We start from the raw sequence: 19,918 nt of genomic DNA, 5'->3' as shown, positions 1-19,918 counted from the left end.
AATGTGGTAATCCCAAACTACACAATATGAGATTGGATGAGAGTGGGGTAGTAGAGATGAATGCCATACACACAAGTGGAAGCCCAGTGTGTGGTAATGAATTGGATAAGCAGGAGCATCATGAGGAAGAAAGAGGCACCAAAGAAAATTTATAGGTTTCTGGCTTATACCCTCAATCCATAGGGGTCCAGATGACCAGACTATGAGTAGTGGGGAGAGATGAGAGAGAAGCAGAGATTAGATCATGGTGGGAGAGCACTGTATGTCATCCCGATAAAAGTGGAAAGCCATAGTACAATTTAAGGAAGAGAATGACATGATAGGATCTGTAATTTAGAATGTTCACTCTGCCATATAAATGACAACTGGTTATAGTTGGATAAGTCTTACAGAGAGCCACCATAGAAGGAAACTGAATTTGATGAAGGGTGAAAGAGGGAGTAGAGTGAAGGGCAACCTGCTAATTTCTCTTTGGGAGACTGGGCATATATTGGAGGATAAAACACTGAGATGGTCTAAACAGGAGAAATAATGGGCTTTAAGAGGAAATGATGAGTTTAGTTTGAGATGTCCAATCCATAGTAAGGCATATAGGGCCAAAGAACGAGAATGAAGTCAGCCTTGAAAATACAGATTTATGAATTAATAGCTTATACATGGCAATTGAAGACCAAAGAAAGAGTTATACAGTGAGGGGAAACATGGACTGAGGCTTAGTCCCCAAGGAACACCAACTTTGAAGGGATGATGAGAGGAAGAGCCTTAAAGTGAAAGGGTGGAGAATTAAGAGAAAAACAGAGAGAGGACAGTATGTTAAGAAGGAAGGAAAGATCAAAGCTGCAGAGATTTCAAGTAAAATTAATAAGTATCCAGTGGATTTAGTTACCAGATCGTCATTGGTTATCTTATAAAAGCAGTTTCAGTAGTGGGCTGGGAGTGAAAATCCAGGCAGCAGTGGAGTGAGAAATAAATACAGACTTGTCTCCAAGTCTTTCAAAAATTTTGGCTCTGAAAAAAGAAAGGAGCTAAGGATGATAGCTATAAAGGTAAGTAGAGTCATCATCAAAAAGCATCTTAATATTCCACACATATTGTAGGGCAGTTTGAATATGTTAAACATGATTCTCACATGTGAGGAACTTGGGTTCTTCCAGTGAGTAAAATAAAATGGCAACAAATCAAAATGCATTGAAAGAGATATATGATTATGTAATTTTTTTTACTTTAAACATTAATTAAAATATATCAAAATACATTTTAAATGTGAGTTCTTGGGTGGAATAATATCTTCTTTACCCAGGGATATTAGGGAATTAGATTTCTCCATTTAAAAACAGTGAGTATAAAATACAAAAGCCCTTAAAGAAGAGAGGGCAGCTCCTACAGCCGTCATGCAGGATCAACCTTGCCATGTGCTCTTAACAAATCTAAAGACTGTATCAAGTGACTGGTGAGCCAACCAAGCAGAGAAAAAGGAGCATAACAAAGATTGGCAGTACTGCCAGGTGCGGTGGCTCACGCCTGTAATCCCAGCACTTTGGGAGGCCGAGGCGGGTGGATCACCCGAGGTCAGGGACTCGAGACCAGCCTGGCTAAAATGATGAAACCCCGTCTCTACTAAAAAAAAAAAAAAAAAAAAAAAAAATTAGCTGGGCGTGGTAGTGGGTGCCTGTAATCCCAGCTACTTGGGAGGCTGAAGCAGGAGAATTGCTTGAACCTACGAGGTGGAGGTTGCAGTGAGCTGAGTTCACGCCATTGTACTCCAGCCTGGACAACAAGGGTGAAACTCTGTTTCAAAAAAAAAAAAAAAAAAAAAAAAATGATTGGCAGTACCAATTAACGCATTTTCCAGAGGGAAGAGAGTCTTAACTATTAGGTAACTACAGGATCACAGTAATTCTTTATCAATATAATCTGGGGAGTTCTTGAATATCCCAGTGGTCTGACTCTACCCCAGACCAACTGCATCACAACCTGTGGGTGTGAGAAAGGGCTCCTGGTATTTCCAATGTGCAGTCCTGGTCTAGGGCACTGTCTCCTCTAATGTAGTCGTGGGTAATTGGAAGTTGTGGCCACTGCATTTCTCATACCCTGGTCACAAGTGCAGCATCATTCATGACTCTGAAATAGAGGCATTAGCGTACTTAGCCTGATTTTGGATAATGAAACCATCTAACTCTCTAATTATAATTCCATCTGTATTAATTCACCGTTTGATTGTCATGCAGCTTGACCACAGGGAAAGACAGAATTGGTCATGTTGACTTAAGTATTTACGGTCTGCATGGAAGATATATTTCTAATTATAAATATGGTAGGAAAAAAGTAATGAATGAGTACATTTCCTCCTCCTTCTCAACCCATCAAAGTGATCTTTGCTTTCAGCAGTCCAATTTCTATGCCTTTTATGTTACTGAATCTGAAGAACGGGCAGATAAAAATAGTATTAGAGTATGAAAAGAGCATAAAATAGTAACTTTACAGTGGACAAATCTGGCAAACACTACGTTAGTCAGGTGATCTGGGTCAATATACACAGTAATAAGTCATATTGGTCACATGGGTTCTTGACGTGATGAAAATGATACTTTACCTCTGAAGTTTTGCCCACAAAAACTCATAATTCCATTCTAATCATGAGAAAGGTATGAGACAAACCCCAGTTGAGGGACAGCTTACCAAACACACGAACCTGTCCAAACTGTCAAAGTCATCAGAAACACTGTTATAGTATTTTTGACAGGGTTGTCACAGTCTAGAGGAACCCTAAGAAGACACAATGGCTAAATGTAGTATCCTGCATGGGATCCTGAAACAGTAAAAAACATTCAGTAAACACTGAAAAAATATGAATATGGTCTAGAGTTAATGGTAATATATCAATATTATTAGCTCATCAGCTATGACACATGTACCATGCTAATGTAAGATGTTAACAATGGGGGAAACTGGGAATGGAGTATGTGAAGGCTCTTGGTACTCTCTTTGCAAGTTTTCTGAAATCTAAAACTATTGTAAAGTAAAAAGTTTATTTTAAAATAGTATTGGAATTAACTAAACATGGATTATAGACCTAAGTGTAAAATGCAAAACTGTAACGCTCCTAGAAGATAGCATAGGAGAAAATCTAGATGACTGTGGATATGGCAATGACTTTTTAGATACAACACCAAAGCCTCAACCAGGAGAAACCTAATTGATAAGCTGAGCTTCATTACAATTAAAAACTTCTGCTCTGTGAAAGACACTTCTCAAGAGAACAAGGCAAGCCACAGAGGGGAAGAAAATAATGGCAAAAGACATATCTGATAAAGGACTATTACCCAAAATACACAAAAAACTCTGAATTCGACAAGAAAGCAACCCAATGAAAAAATGGAAAAAGACCTAAATAGACACCTTACCAAAGAAGATATACAGATGGCAAATAAGCATACGAAAAGATGCGCGACATCATATGTCATTAAGGAATTGCAAACTAAAACAAGAATGAGATACCATACACACTTATTAGAATGACAAAATCCAAACACTAAAAACACCAAATGCCAGTGAGGATGTGGAGCAACAGAAACTCTCATTTATTGCTGGTAGGAATGCAAAATAGAAAAGACCATTTGGAATACATTTTGGCAATTTCTTTCAAAACTAAATATACTCTTACCATACCATCCAGCAATCATGCTCCTTTATATTCACCCAAATAGGTTGAAAATTAGTGTCCACACAAAAGTCTGCACAAAGATGTTTACAGCAACTTGATTCACGCTGAGAAAATTTGGAAGCAACCAAGATGTCCTTCAGTAGGGGAATGAATAAATAAACAGTGATATGTCTAGACAATGAAATATTATTCAACACTACAAAGAAATGAGCTATAAAGTCATGAAAGAATTTGGAGAAACCTTAAGCGTATATTACCAAGGGAAAGAAGCCGATATGAAAAAGCACCACACTGTATGATTCCAGCTATATATTCCAAAAAAGGCAAAACTATGGATGTAGTAAAAATATGAGTGGTTGCCAGGGGTCAAGGAGCAGGGAGGTATGAATAGGTGAAGCATAGAGGAGTTTTCGGGCAGTAAAACTTTTCTATATTTTACTACAATGGTGGACACATGTCATAATGCATTTTTCCAAACCCATAGAATGTACAATACCAAGAGTGAACCCTAATGTAAACTATGGACTTTGGGTGATGAGGAGGTGTCAACTTAGGTTTATCGATTATAATAAATGTACCATTCTGGTGGAGAAGTTTGTGGGGGCAGGGAGTAGATATGAGAACTCTCTGAACTTTACACTCAATTTTTCTTTGAACTTTAAGCTGTTCTAAAAAATAAAGTCTGTTTAAAAAACACAGTGTGAGAGAATCTGCCGGAAAGAGTAAAGAGTATAGGCTGAGACATAATAAAGATCTGACACTCTTAATGAAATACTTCTTGTGGCCAGGTGTAGTGGCTCATGCCTGTAATCCCAGTACTTTGGGAGGCCGAGGTAGGCCAATCACAAGGTCAGGAGTTCAAGACCAGCCTGACCAACATAGTGAAACCTGTCTCTACTAAAAATACAAAAAAAATTAGCCAGGTGTGGTGGCACACACCTGTAATCCCAGCTACTCGGGAGGCTGAAGCAGGAGAATCGCTTGAACCCGGGAGGCGGAGGTTGCAGTGAGCCGAGATCGCACCACTGCACTCCAGCTTGGGTGACAGAGCAAGCAAGACTCTGTCTCAAAAAAAAAGAAATACTTCTTGGGTCTCTAAGGTCAGATCATTAGACTATACTTCTCTATCCTCAGTGTCTGTCATAATTCCTAGAACATGAGAGACCCCCAATAAGTATTATTTAAGTGAATGAATGAATGAAATGCCATTTATTACACGGAATTTTTTCCAATTACCCCTAAGCAGATGAAATTGTTCTATTACTAAATATTTCTCAAGAATTTCTTCCAACTTTCTTTTATTTCATGTTTTATTATATACCTTCATGCAGTTGTCTAATATTGTCCTCCATACACTTAAATGCTGATGTACACACACACACACACACACACACAATCTCAAAGTTCTTTGAAGGCAGATTGAGCCTCATTCATATTTTTCACCTGCCAACACTTAACTTAGGCTTTGTATGTTATGAGCATTTATGTGTGCTTGTTAAATTGATTTATTCTGCCATGACCTGTTAGAAAATTCTTATTTATTAGTAGCCACATAACAAATATGAATTATTTCATATTAAATTAATATGAGATAAATGCACTCGATTTAATCTGATGTCTACATACGTTTGGCAAGAAACTCCGTGTTGTATCTGTACGTTCTATATTGTTGCTATGAGATTCTGAAAAAGTGTTTACTATGCTATTGTAACATCAGGGCCATTGTTTAGCATTATGTGCTCAGAAGCCTATTTGATTTCCCTGTGGATATTTTCCTAAACCGACAGCAGGCTATGTAGAAAAAGTACTGGGTCAGTGGGAATCTTGAGACTGGGTCCTGCTTAAGTCCCTGGGTTTAGCAAATTGTATGGCCATTGTTAATTCGTTTCACTGTCATGGCCCGAGGCAGCTCTTCTTTAAAATACAAAATGGACTAGATAATCCCCAGGAACCTTCTAGCTCTAATATTCTTTATCATTTAAAGCTCTTAGATAATCAAATTAAATGCCTACTTTGCAGCCCCGTTTCTCGCTTCATGCATATTTCTGGCCACAAGATGGCGGGCTTTATGTTGTTTTCTTCATTCTCTAACGGCAAATGTTTTTAATACCAACGCAGTTTTGAAAATTTAAAATTTCCAATTCTTTAAAAAGCCTGATAAATGCAACATGGACTTTACATTCTGACATTAAAAAGTGTCTTAAGTGCTTTGGAGTCTCACAATAGAGAATATTTCCTCTTTTGTGTAGAAAGACTGATTTACACAGTATTTCTATACAAATGCAAAAATTCCACGATGAGATGAAAGAGACCACAAGTATTTTCATTTGTTTTTCTTTCTCTTTACACAATCAAAGATAGTGCTTTTGGAAATCGGAACAGATAAAAACTTTACCATGGAGGCTACTGAATGAAGTTCTCAAAATACACTGTCATTCTGGACTTTTTAGCCATTGTTCTTGACAATTTCCAGGTATCCCCAACTTTTCTGCGTGCTACTGGTTTCTATGATTTGATTTGAAGCAGAAGTAGCAAGTCAGAATACATCTATTTTATATACCATATTGGGAATTAGGAAGAAGGTGATTTGCATTTCAGAACTTCGAAGTAATTTTCCTTCATTGACAAAATCTATCTGCTTTCAGAAGATTCATAATTTTGCCAACTTACCCTGGTCAGCAGCTCGTTCATTTCGGTCACGAGTGTATTCAGATTGCCCTCTGCCAGCTGAATAAGCCTCTCTGGGGCCCGCTGAGGTGAGACCAAGTGCTGAAAAAGATTCCATCCCATAAACATTTTTAGTAAATGGCCTTGCAGTGATCAGTGTTTAACAGAACACATTTTTGTGTATATAAAAGGAACTTAGCCTTCTCACCTTCAAAGAAAAGATAAGGAAACTATTTCAACTGGGCACTTACACATTGAGTGTCATGCCAAATATTCAGGCAAATAATAAAAATTGCAATGACTTATTGAGAAATTATTATGTGCCAGGCTTTTTATGTTTTGTTTTGTTTTTTCATTTAATTTTCACAAGAGCTCTATGGGGGGTATTATTCCATTTCATGAAAGAGCAAACTGTCTTGAAGACAGTTAAAAATGTGCGTGAGATCACACAGTCTGTAAGGGGTAGAGTTAAGATAAACTCCTTGCCTGGCCCATTTAAGGCTCCCATTCCAATTAACAGAGACACAGATCGCGGGTAAAAAAGAGAACGGCAGGCCTTAACATAGAGACCTGGCTAGGCGCTAACTAACTGGCCTGTCCTCGGTGTTGCTAGGAACTGGCCTAACAGCAGGGCCATATTTTTTTTCCTATGGAACATAAATAATCTCATAGGATACTAACATTAGACAAGGTCACTCAGAACAAGTGATGAATGAAACAGAAAAAAAGAGACTACCCTGTAATGTCTAAGCGCAGACAAAACCATAGCGGGTTTTGTGCAGACCACAAAACTACCCCAACCTCCCATTTGCTGGCTAATATTAATGACCACTGCCTCCTTATTAATCATAGCTTTATCTTCCTTCTGTTCTTCCTTCCCTCTAGATAGGATTCATAAAATACTCACAGAATTACTCCCACTTCCAAATAGCACCCAGTTGAGTGCTAACCTTAAGTTATCTAGCACAACCTCAGATACTAGAAGTTATTCCTAACACCTTCTTATTGAGACAGCCCACAATTCCACCATGGTGTTCAGTGTCCCTTGTTGCAACAAGTTAATAAATCCTACTTTGTTCCATCACATGTGTGTCCTTGATGGTCTTTGGCTGAAGCTTGGGGAGCACTGACATAGTTAAAGAAATCGAGCAAAGAGGTGAAATAACTTAAATTTTTATAATATCAAAAGGTGATCCTCAGTATACAGATGTCAAGTGAATGATGGAAGAAAAACAAAATAAAGAATCAAGAAAGACTAGAATTTAAGGATAATCCAGGTCATCTGGATCAATATCCAGCCAGAAGTTGATGGGTCACTGAATCCCTTGGCTTAGATGATGTTCACAGATTGGAGCCTCTTCTATAGGATCCTCTTTACTTCATCATCCATTACTTACTAGTTTTAAAATGTTTTATGTTCAACTAAAATGTTTGCTTTTCTAGTTTAATTTATTTTTCTGTATTCTCTCCATACACAAGGAAAATAACTGATCAGCATTCTTTTCACTAAAACTCTTCACTTCCCTGAATACTGGGACCACGGGGTAAACTCAGGTTCCTCTGCCTGGCTTTCAAGATTGTCCATCATATCACCCTGCCTCACTGAAGTCTCCAGCCTTAGCTTTCACTAGCAGGTCTGACTTTTAATATCTGCCAGACAGATCTAATTCACACCACTGCCTCCGCTCACATGGCTCTGTTAAGCACAGCTGCCTTCTCCCTGTGTCCTCACATGGCAGAGGGATCTCCAAATACCATTACAGTGGGGGCTAGGGCTTGCTGTAGTCAGAATGTTTGCATCCTTCCAATATCCATGTGTTGACATCCTAGTTCCCAATGTGATGATATTAGGACGTGGAGCCTTTGGGAAGTGATTAAGTCATGAGAACGTAGCCTTCATGATTGGGATTAGTGCCCTTATTAAAGAGACCCCAGAGAGCTAGCTATCCTTTTCCTTAGTATCCAGATATTAAATGAATTAAATGTGGGGTCATAGCAAGAAGTCACCCTCTATGAGGAACAGGCCTTCACTAGACATTGAACATTGCTGGTACCTTGATCTTGGGCTTCCTAGCCTTAGAACTGTGAGAGATATATTTCTATTGTTTATAAGCTAATCAGTTTATGGTATTTGTCATAGCAGCTCCAATGGACTGTGACAGACTTTCAACATATAAATTTGGGGAGATGTAAATATTCAGACCATGACAACTTCTTTCCTATTTCTTGGAGTTTCTGTAAAAGCTATGTATGGTAATCCATTTAAGACTTCAGTCAATTGCCTACCTTTTCGATAAATGTTAGTTATTCTTGTTATCATCATTATTGGTTTCTTCTTCTGGAAAATAGGGATAATAATACTTACCTTAAAGGTTACGGTCAGAATTAAAGAATATATTTCCTGAAAGAATATCTACCAATGCCTAGTGAATAAATCTTAGGTGCCTTCCTCTAAAGCAACAAATACTTCTCTATTAAAATTGTGTCTACACTTCAAATTCCAACAGAAATTAAACTCTCAGTAATAGTACATTCCCTGGTTACTCTGAATCTTACTGATTTCTCCAGTCTCTGTACTCTAATGTACTTCGAATGTTTGTAAAACACATGGTCATTATGTATTTTTGCTAATTGCTTGATTATTGTTTAATGATTATTTTTAAAGCACATAGAATCTACATTTCCTAAGGGTAGTGAAGATATTAAAAGAGTCATGAAATCCCCAGGGAACCAAGTGCAATGCTGAGGTGTTCTATAATTTCTTAATAAATATCTGATAATTGACTGATAGTAAGTTGACACCTTTCATCATTTTTCATCAGGTGAGACAACCCCAATTTCCTTAATGTTTTCTCCTACCTCGTTAACTACCAAAAGCTTTAACCACAATTTAGAACAGTGTTTATCAAACTGGTGCTTGTTGAAGAACTTTTAAAGGTCTACTAGTTCTAGCTCTCTAGTACAAGATTCTAATCATGTGTTTTCATTTTGATGATAACCTTAAATATTAATGTAAGCATTTCTGGATCCCAGGCTAGGCACCTGAGAGATGAATATGGCCACGTGATCTCAGTGTCTACATTTGCCTGTGTTTGATCCTATGGCAGACTGAGCACGTTAGTCACATAAACTTGTCAAGTGATGCCCACATTCATTTCAGGATCCTTTGCAGGGGACTCTCTGGTTCATGTGTGGTAAGGTAGGAGAAATGAGTTACCACATCACCTCTGGTGGAAGAACTGTGTGGAAATAGTCAATAACCTATTCTTGTTGCAAGCAGCAATTTCCATTCAGCCAAAATCATGTTACTTTATATTAATGTTTTTAATTTGAATTTTATTGGTTTTATAAGGATTAATTGGTTTTAATTTTATAGAGCTATAAGTATAAAGAGTTTATACCTGATTTTATGTTTGCACATATTTAAGTGACATAATAAAACTGATTTAGGCCAGACGCTGGGGGGTACATGAGACTCTTTTCCCTTAATAGAAATCTGTATATTATAGTTCTTGAGTTTGAAAAACACTGGTTAAGAAAGTCTCTGAATTTCCCTAACAGCTGTGTCCCTTGATTTGGGGCTGTGGGAAGAACATTTACCAATTACGGCCAATACCGCTTGTGAAGCTTCTGTCACCTTGTCCCTGGCCCTTGCTTGTGACGGCACCAACCTACCTTTAGCTCCTGAGTCATATTTTCAAGACCATACAGCATTTTATATGGCGCAGGCAGAGGACCAGTGAGGTTGATGCTCATTACCATCTGCTCCAGGCGAGCCAAGTCACCGAGAAGAAGGCCAGTGCACTCATCTCCACAAACTGTGAAAGAGAAGCGACAAAGAGTAGTTACTTCTGCTAAACATACCAGGCAGATGTTCAAAGAATTCAGCTATGAAATATTTTATGGTCCAAGAATAATTCCATGGAAGATGAAACTACTCATCTCAGAACATTAATGCTATCAAATGGATGATGGTTGAAAAAGATAAGAACAACAACAAAAGAACAGATATGCATGTCTCCCAGAACCTGAAATAGAGGCGATAATATAAACTGAGGGACCAAAGAGGAGGAGCAAATAGATGTGGGGAGAAAAAGTGTATTGCACAAGTATTGAAGATTTCCTTTAAGGCATAGAATAAAACATTAAAAATACCCCCTAAGTCCCTACATGAGCAATCCAAAGGAACCTGTCCACAGGGAATGAAACATGCTCCAGAGTCTAAATGTGTGGTGCTCCATTAGATTGCACTGGAGAAAATCATAGTAATTTGACCTCCACATGCTTTATGTATTACACATTCAAAAAGTATATAAATTTTTAGCTTGGTATCTATTGAGTAGAATAATTAAAAAAAAAAAAAAGTCTAAAGAAGGCCAGGTGTGGTGGCTCATGCCTGTAATCCCAGCACTTTGAGAGGCCGAGGCAGGTGGATCACCTGAGGTCAGGAGTTCAAGACCAGCCTGACCAACATGGTGAAACCCTGTCTCTACTAAAAATGCAAAAATTAGCCAGGCGTGGTGGTGGGCCCCTGTAGTCTCAGCTACCTGGAAGGCTGAGGCAGGAGAATCGCTTGAAACTGGGAGGCGGAGGTTGCAGTGAGCCAAGATTGCGCCACTGCACTCCAGCCTGGGCGACAGACTGAGATTCTACCTCAAAAAAAAAAAAAAAAAGTCAAAATAAAAATAACTTTTCTTTCTATAGTGTTTTTTTTCTTATGAAAATATTTATTGACTTATTTATTTGCCAACTCTTCCTCTTTATCCCTTCAGTCTATTACCACCCATGGTTAGATGCAGTCTCACAAATCCCTACTTTGATGATTAACCTCTTTCGGTCTTATAGATAAATAATTGCTAAAGGCTAGAAAAACTGTATTCTTTAAGTAGCCAAGAATGCTAATATTCTACCAGATATGGTTTGGATCTGTGTCCCCATCCAAATCTCATATTGAAATGTAATCCCCAGTACTGGATATGGGGCCTCGCGGGAGGTATTGAATCACTGGAGTGGTTTTAATGGCTTAGCACCACCCCCCTAGTGCTGTTCTCATGACGGAGTTCTCATGAGACCTAGTTATTTAAAAGTGTGTGCCACCTCCAGCCCCCATTTCCTCCTGCTCTGGCTGTGTGAAGATGCCTGCTCCAGCTTTGCCTTCTGCCATGAGTGAAAGTTCCCTGAGGCCACCCCAGTCATGCTTCCTGTACAGCCTGATGGAAACATGAGCCAATTATACCTCTTTTCTTTACAAATTACCCAGTCTCAGGCATTTCTTTATAGCAATACGAGAATGGACTAATACACTCACCATAATATTTTTGGCCATCAAAGAGGTGCTATTCAAATCTGGTGGTAGGGGTCAGGATAGGTGGTAGAATTGGTAGAAAGACAAATGGATTGTTGACTCTTCACTATGGAATAGATCTCATAAATAGTAGTATAATTTCCAAAATTAACATATATTGATTCTTTTGGCAGATTTAAAAAACATGTATATTTTTAGTTTTGCATTGCAGAGTAATGAGGTGTATCTGCATGCCAAGGAGCAGGAACTACCGCATTTATAATATACTCTCACGTATACAGTTACAATTTATTACATTCTGCAGATAGAGGTATCAACGCTATATACATGTTAGAATAGGGGAAAATACACAGCATGGAAAATACGGAGAATTGGAGCAGCTCTGGATCATGCCCAAACTTGGCAAGAATTCAATTAGTTCTCTAAACAGCAGTCCCCTAAGCTGCTTAATGGAGAGAAAACCATTAACTGGTGCTTGTAAACAAAGAGAAGGAGGATGGAGGGTGATTTTTTGATAGGACAGCAGCTAGAGGTGAGTTACAGTATCACTTCACAGGGATTAAACTACCCTGGCAGGGCTTTTAATAAATCAGCTTCTTGCAGGTGACACCTGCAACTGTAGAGCGTCACCTGCAGGGGCTTTGCAAGCTCCTGATGCTTCACAAGCTGAGTGAACAAAGAGGCTTTGGAGGCAAGAGCAGAAGTCTGGAACTAGGGTTATATCTCTTACTCTTCTCCTAGCCAGAATGAAACAGAATTTGCACTGCATGGAAACCAAGTAAAAGGAAAAGATTATTTTGGCTTCATAGCCCCGTTCAATGCAAACTTCAACAAACTTGTCTACATTAAACAATTACAGAAAACACAACATAGAACTCAATTAAGGCCAAATTGGCTGTGTCTAAACACCAAGATCCCCAGTCTGGTTCTCAAGCTTTAGTGGGCCTCAGAATCACCTGTAGGACTTTCGGAAATCCTAGAGGGCTGGTCCACACCCCCCAGTATTTCTGAATCAGGAGGTGATTTTATCACCTGGTTTCTCTTAGTCTCTGATTGAGAATGTGCTTTTCTAACAAGCTCCCAGGTGATGCTGATACTGTTGGTCTGTGCACCACACTTTGAGTAGCAATCAGACCAACAGTTTTGGCACCACCTGGAAGCTTATTAGAAATGTATAATTGGGCTCTACCCCAGATCTAGGAAATCAGAATTTGCATCCCACGTTATCTCTGCACATTAGAATGTGACAACATTGGTGTGGATCAGTGGTTCTCACCTTTGGCTGCCCATTGGAATCACATGAAAATTTACAAAATACAGATGCCTGAGCTCTTTCCCTCCTCACCACCACAGAATGTGATTTGATGGGTCTGTGGTAAGGTCTAAGCATCAGTATTTCTATTTTTATTTTTTTCTGAGACAGGGTCTTGCTCTGCCACCCATGCTGGAGTACAGTGGTGTGATCATGACTCACTGCAGCCTCAAACTCCTGGGCTAAAGTGATCCTCCTGCCTCAGCCTCCCGAGTGGCTGGGACTACAGGCAGATCCCACCACATCCAGCTATTTTTTTTAATGTAGAGATGGGGTCTTGCTGTGTTGCCCTGGCTGATGTCAGACTCCTGGCCTCAAGTGATCCTCCCACCTCAGCTTCCCCAAGTGCTGGGATCATAGGCAGGAGCCACTGTATTTTAAAAATATTCCAGTATTTGAAAAACCATGTAGCCAAAGGATAAAACCACTGGACCGGGTAACAAATTATAGGGATGCTCAATCTTCAAGGGAGCAAGGATTTGGAAGAGGTCCTTTTGCTTGCTGTCTTCTCTACCTAGAATTCTTCTTCCTTGGTCTTCTCTCACCTGGTTCCTGGGTGTTCAGGTCAAGTGCTCAAGTGTCACTTTTTCAGAGGGCAAGTCCCTGATGATTCTAAAATTACTGTTACCTAAAACTCCCCACCACCCCCTACCCCATACCCTGTGCCAGTCACTACTGCATTTCCTTTGCTTTCTTAACACTCATGCCTGTTCGGGCTACATTATTACTGTATTTATTTATATATTCTTTCTCCCTCATTAAAGAAGGGACCTTAAACACCTTGGTTATGGTGCCTAGGAAAGGGTCTTGTACACAGTTAACATTTAGTAAATATTTGTTGGCTAATATTTTTTGTGAAAGAAGAGCATCAAAACATTTTGGACAAAGAGAATGGCAGGGGTTAATGTTTGCGCATGGCACGTGCCCAAGTACATGAAATGGTGAGAAGATCAGGGAGGTAGAACGTTAGGAGAGAAGAGAGAGGGCAAGAGCGAAGAGGTCGGGGTTGGCCAGAAGAAAACTTCTGAATGTGAGAACAAGATAGAAAACCTCACAGATGTGTGAGGAACAGGAGAATACATTAAAAACAATGGTTTAGAGAGAGAAAGAGAACTACATTGTAATTGCAGAGGCAGAGGCTGTCCGATCAACAAGAATGACGATTCAGATACCTGCCTGAAGGAATTCAGTTTTGACTCAGGAAAGGGATGTTGTAATGGAGAGATGGAGGGGAAGAAAATCAGCACAAAACTTCGGGAGGAAAGAAATAACACCACGACTGACAGATCAAAGCGATGCTCATTTCTGGGGAGAATTAAAAACGGTTACTATTGGCTGGGTGTGGTGGCTCAGGCCTGTAATCCAAGCAGTATGGGAGGCTTGAGACAGGCAGATCACTTGAGGTGAGAAATTTGAGACCAGCCTGGCCAAAATGGTGAAACCTCGTCTCTACTAAAAATACAAAAATTAGCCAGGTGTGGTGGCATGTGCCTCTAGTCCCAGCTACTCGGGAGGCTGTGGGAGGAGTATCACTTGAACCCAGGACATAGAGGCTGCAGTGAGCCTAGATCATGCCACTGCACTCCAACCTGGGTGACAGAGTGAGACTCCGTCTCAAAAAAAAAAAAAAAAGTTACTGTTGATACTTCTTTGCTGCACCTCCCATTAAGATGTGAAGTCTACTTCCCTTCCCCTTGATTCTGGGTTAGCTTTGCAACATACTCTGACCAACAGAATGTGGCAGAGCAACATATTGAAATTTGCAGCTTCTGCTTTCACACTCTTGGACCCCTGCTGCCTTCAGAACAATCCCAGGTTAGCCTCCTTGAGGAAAGGAGGCAACGTGAGAGAGGAAAGGGCAGTTGAGGCCCCAACTTGGGCTTGAGGCCATCTGGGAGCCCCTAGGCATGACAGTGGAAGATCTGTCCAACTGAGCTCAGCCCAAATTGCCAGCCTACAGAATCATGACAGTGTATGTACTTGTTGTTTTAAGCTACTAAACTTTGGAATGTATAACTGATACAATCGATAACTGACACCTTTTTCAAGTTTTGCACATGTGATTCAGATCAGAGACTTTCAAGTTGCCATTCATAGGTTAAAAACAGCAGTAGTAACAATTATAATTTCATTAGGAATTATGAAGAATAGGAAGGTTCTTCTCCCACTGAGCCCAAGTTCATCATTGTTTTAAAAGTTCCATTTGACCTCTAGTGAAGATGTATTTTGGGCAGATGTTCCTAGGATGTAAGCAAGCAATTTGCTTTTTTTCACCTCCAAGATCTTGAAAGATACTTGATAATGATAATAGGATGTTTCACCATGCTTTTTAGGGCAGTGTGTGCCTTTGATAGCAAACACTAAATTATTCTTTAATTTATTTAATAATATATAACCTACTTCCAAGAAGGAATTGAATCAGTTTGTTGATAATAGCATGGCTAGATACTCCTTACTAGATGGTTCCAGAAATTTCCAGGGAAAGTACCTATTGTTTTCTCAGTTTTTACTTCATACAAGAATAAATCATGGACTGGAATGCAGAGCTAGAGCTGATGTACTGTAATATGCTACGGAGTAAATTGGTGTACTAGAATGCCAAGAGGCATGATGAATACTGATTTTTCTCTCATTTATTCTATCCCCTGCCCATCTGTTTTGGTTCCTTATCTTCAGCTGTTGAAATGAAAATGTATTTAATTGCTCTTTCAAGGGCTCATACATTCCATTTTATGTTTCTGTGTCCAAAGGTTTATTATTATCCCATGTCTTATGGTATCTGTATTTGCTTTTTGGGGAACAAAGTACAAGAACATTTCCATAAGTGAAAGGTAAGTTTTATAGTATGCTACAAGCAATATACTAACATCTGTCTGAATGGGTCAGAGACACTTATGCATACGACAGCCATGGGGATTTTTTCAAAGCTTCTGTACAAGTCTAGCTCATGAAGTTATAAGGTAAACACATGGGGAAAGTGCCCTTTACATAATGGTTTGCTATTTTATTCTGACATAAAATATTTCACTTACACCAGAAGCTACTTTTATTTGCCCTCAAAAAGTCCAAAGTGTCTGGCAACAAACATTGGAAATGGAATGCAAATTAAAACCAAATTTAATTTACTATCACAGGGAAGATCTGAAGAGTGTGTAGAGACACGGAATATTCACATTCTGTAAACAACTGTTCTTTGATAAAGTGCAGTAATGGCTTAGTGTAAATTAACACCTATCTTACAATCAGGACCTCAAAGAATCTTTCCAAACCATTCTCCAAATTCAGCAATACTAATAAGGTTACAAAGTGAAATCCTGCCTAAAATACACAGGAGCAAAAGCAAATATTTCAAGACCATGATTATATTTTACATGACTAAATGTTTCCGAGGCTTTGCCTATAAAAGTGTCAGGATAAATTTGTGTCTAATATTAACAAACACAGTACTAAATTCAGATTGGTATAGCTGGGCACATGTAAGGGACAAATCATGCAGCCAGTACTACAGATCTTTCTGTTAGCAATTAGTACAAAATACTGCATTTCTACCAGGATTCCCCATGCATAATAACTACTGGCTTACTGTCACAAAAAAAATCACACACTGCATCCAAACCAAACAAGCTGAAGCTAAAATGACGACACCGAGTAGTTTTGAAAGGGCCAAAGCTATTAACCAATTTTAGGTAGAGATACATAAATTCTCTGCTCTAATCAAATAGGAATAAAATGAGTAAATACACATTTTTAACAAAAGATAAAATTATGTGTTAATGTGTGTATGTTAAATTAACTCTCCTAGATGAATGCCATTGATGGTTCCCTGGATCTGAATTTTCTATTTCTCACTTCCCTTTATCCCCTTCAAAAAGAAACGTTTACATTAGCATATATTTAGGGCTTATTAAGATGTATTTAGTTATTCTATTTTAAAATAAATATCTTCTCAAATAAAAATTTGATTCCAGAGTCATTAAGAAAGCCTTTTAGCCTGTCATTTCTTTGAATAGAGAGGAAAGCTATAGACTTCAGCTGAGACTGATGGATTTGTTGACATACCAAGTAATGATATTTATGTTTTATATGTATGTTTTATGATATATGTGTTTTATATGTATATGTTTTATATACATGTTTTTATATATTAAATATTGATATATGTGTTTTATATATATTAAATAAAATTATATATATAATACATAGGAAAACAAGTTCAATGTGGTTCAAAGATGGCGTGACTCTTCAAAACACTAACGGAAACTTTGAAAGTACTATAAATAATAATGGGAGAATAGTTTTTATCTACACAACAGTCACTACATGACTGGCAATGTATTATATTTTGCCATCATTAACTCAATATTTACAGCAATTCTGTGAGGTAAGTACCATTCATATCCTCATTTTACAGATGAGAAAAATAGTCACAACCAGAGTGTTTACGAATCTATAAATAATGCATGTGAAGGGCTTAAAGACTGGAGAAATGTAAGGTGGCCATAAAAGTGGTTTTCAGTGACTTGAAGAGCCTAGAATTAGAGATAATAACAGGAAACTGAAAGTCGGCCTAAACTAAAGAAAATATTTCATCAGAAACTGATGAGTTGCACAAAACATCAGGTCTTTGGGGAAAAAAATGGTCACATAATAACAATGATGATAGCAATGCCTAGAATTTATTGAGCAACTATTATGCTTAGATACTTCACATACATGTATGTAGTATTCTACATCCATTTTACAGAGGATGAAAATGAGGTTTAGGAAATTAAATAATGTCACACAAATTGCAAGCTAGGTTTCAAACCTTCTGTAGCCACTTCATAACACCATGCTTCCTTGCATTAGGATACTGTCTATTTTGTGGATGTCACAGAAAAGGAGAAGGCTAGACTAGTTTACTTATTTCTTCCCACTTTAAGATTATGAGATTTCAGTTTGTCTTTCAAGGTCAATAAAACCTCCTGGGCCTTGCCAGAGTAGAAATTGCGATCAAAGTAGAGTTTAGTTTACTCTTCAAATAAAACTTGCTGAAAACAAAGGCAACAGTGATCAGCTGTCTCCATACGACAATACAACTGTGCAACTCCTTAATCAGCTAACAGAACAGCTTCCTCAATAATATACAAACCACTTAGACTGATCGCTAACAACTAGGAAAATCATCTAGAATCACAGTGATAGTTGCCATTCCACACACTGTTAGCCTGGACCAATGCTAAGATTGACAACAAGAAACTCAAATATCTTTTACTAACAAAACAAATGAGTAGAAGGTGCAAACAAGGTGAACAGAAAATGTTTTATAGATTGCCTAACACCTGGATGTGAACAACATGACACAGCTTAGACTATAGAGAACTATAACTTACTTACTGTCCTTTCAAATAAGAACTTACTTGAGCAGTGAGTAGGAGCAGAGAGAGGACGACATTTAGGGGGTACAACAAGCAAAGTGTTACATCAATAATCAGCATCTGGAGATCAACTGATGTTTATCATCATCTTTTAGAATAGTAAGTCCTGTTTTCATTACAGTGATAACCACATTCTATTTTGTTTCTGCTCCCATATATAGGGAGCAATAACTGCCATTATTAATCATTTTTGATTATAAATGTACAATAGTGTTCTAGTGATAATATATAAAGGTCTCTGCATTATTGTGATCAGATCTTTGGTGGCAACTGGCTATTAAAAACAACAATGTTGATTATATCTCTGTAGATCAAGATAGGATAAAACTTCAGACTTCGGGTTTCACCAAGTGGTTGGAAGTTGCCTATTTTACAGAGTTAAGGTAAATTACCACATTTAGCTAGGCTTATTTCAGGTTGCAAGTAGAAAACATACTTTGTGATCACTTTTGCAAATTGGCAAGCAAAGTGTATGTTTTATTTTAAATAAATACATGTTAAAATTTAAGTAAATCGTGACTATAAATAATAAAAGCTGATATATCCCAAAAATCCCACTCTGCAGTGATTAAAAATAGGCAACATCAATTTGATATTTATAAAATGCTATTTCAGGCAATTTTTATGAAGTAATATCTTGCCAACAGATACTAATTTTAATTTCTGTTCTCTAGGAGAGTAATACATTTTACTATGCCACTCATAATCTATTTTAAACATCACATGAGTTATTCTGTGTTAATTTTATGGGTTTACAGAAAATAGGATATGAACAAATCCAAGTTTTGTGTTTCAAAATACTAAACTTTACTGTTAAGCAAATAATGGCTTCTTTGTTCATTTTTAAGTTTCTTGAAGGCAGGTTAGTCGCTCTCATTTTATAAAATGACATGTGAACTATGAATGACAGTTGAAAGAAGAGGATGGATCTGTATTAACTTATTAAGAAGAAATCTTAATTTGGGAAATTAATAAAATATCTCTTCAGAACTCACCAACATACATAACATGGTAAAGCTGTCCCAAATAATTCCTTTTAGAAAAAAAAGAGGCTGTGAAGTTAATCTGGGCACCCAGCTAGTATCTTTTCTTCTGCATAGAAGACAGTCTCTACTTGACAATCCCTGATGAAAAAGAATCTACCATATACGCCATAATGTTTTAAATCTTAGAGGAGTCTCAATGATTAGCAGAAAATAAATGTCATTATTGAGCTTATATATACTTAAAATTTCTCATTTTATAATTTTAGCTCATTTTATATTATTTTTAATAGAGGTAGAATGGGCTGTAAACATGGAAGCAGTAAATGAAGAAAGGGCTGAATTCATTAATGTTGAATATATTGGCTAAACCACGTTTGCTTTCTCTGTTTATCAGTAGCCAGCATAGAGGTTAAGAAAGTAAGATTTGTAAGAGCGACCCATGCTGAAATCACGGATCTACTGAAAAGTCACTGAGAAAATGACTTAACCTACCTAAATTCAGTTTTCTTATCACACAGTGGGGATGATAAGGAACGAGAATGTTACAAGAATGAAAAGAACCACATG

The 19,918-nt window shown here is 38.0% G+C and overlaps 1 protein-coding gene across 2 annotated transcripts in view; it reads right to left on the bottom strand.

Moving 5' to 3' along the window:
• LAMA2 (laminin subunit alpha 2) overlaps window positions 1-19,918 on the bottom strand; it is a 625,547-nt gene that overhangs the window by 139,564 nt on the left and 466,065 nt on the right. For both annotated transcript variants that reach the window (XM_055263701.2, XM_055263709.2), the window contains exons 33-34: window positions 10,007-10,149; window positions 6,335-6,433 (exon numbers count right to left, since the gene is read on the bottom strand). In XM_055263701.2, the coding sequence (XP_055119676.2) occupies window positions 6,335-6,433; window positions 10,007-10,149 (242 nt within the window). The remainder of the gene's footprint in view (window positions 1-6,334; window positions 6,434-10,006; window positions 10,150-19,918) is intronic.

Source organism: Symphalangus syndactylus, chromosome 2 (genome assembly GCF_028878055.3).
Source record: "Symphalangus syndactylus isolate Jambi chromosome 2, NHGRI_mSymSyn1-v2.1_pri, whole genome shotgun sequence".
Classification (NCBI taxonomy): domain Eukaryota; kingdom Metazoa; phylum Chordata; class Mammalia; order Primates; family Hylobatidae; genus Symphalangus; species Symphalangus syndactylus.
Note: the sequence above shows the minus strand (reverse complement) of the source record. Positions and strands in the feature narration are given on the sequence as shown.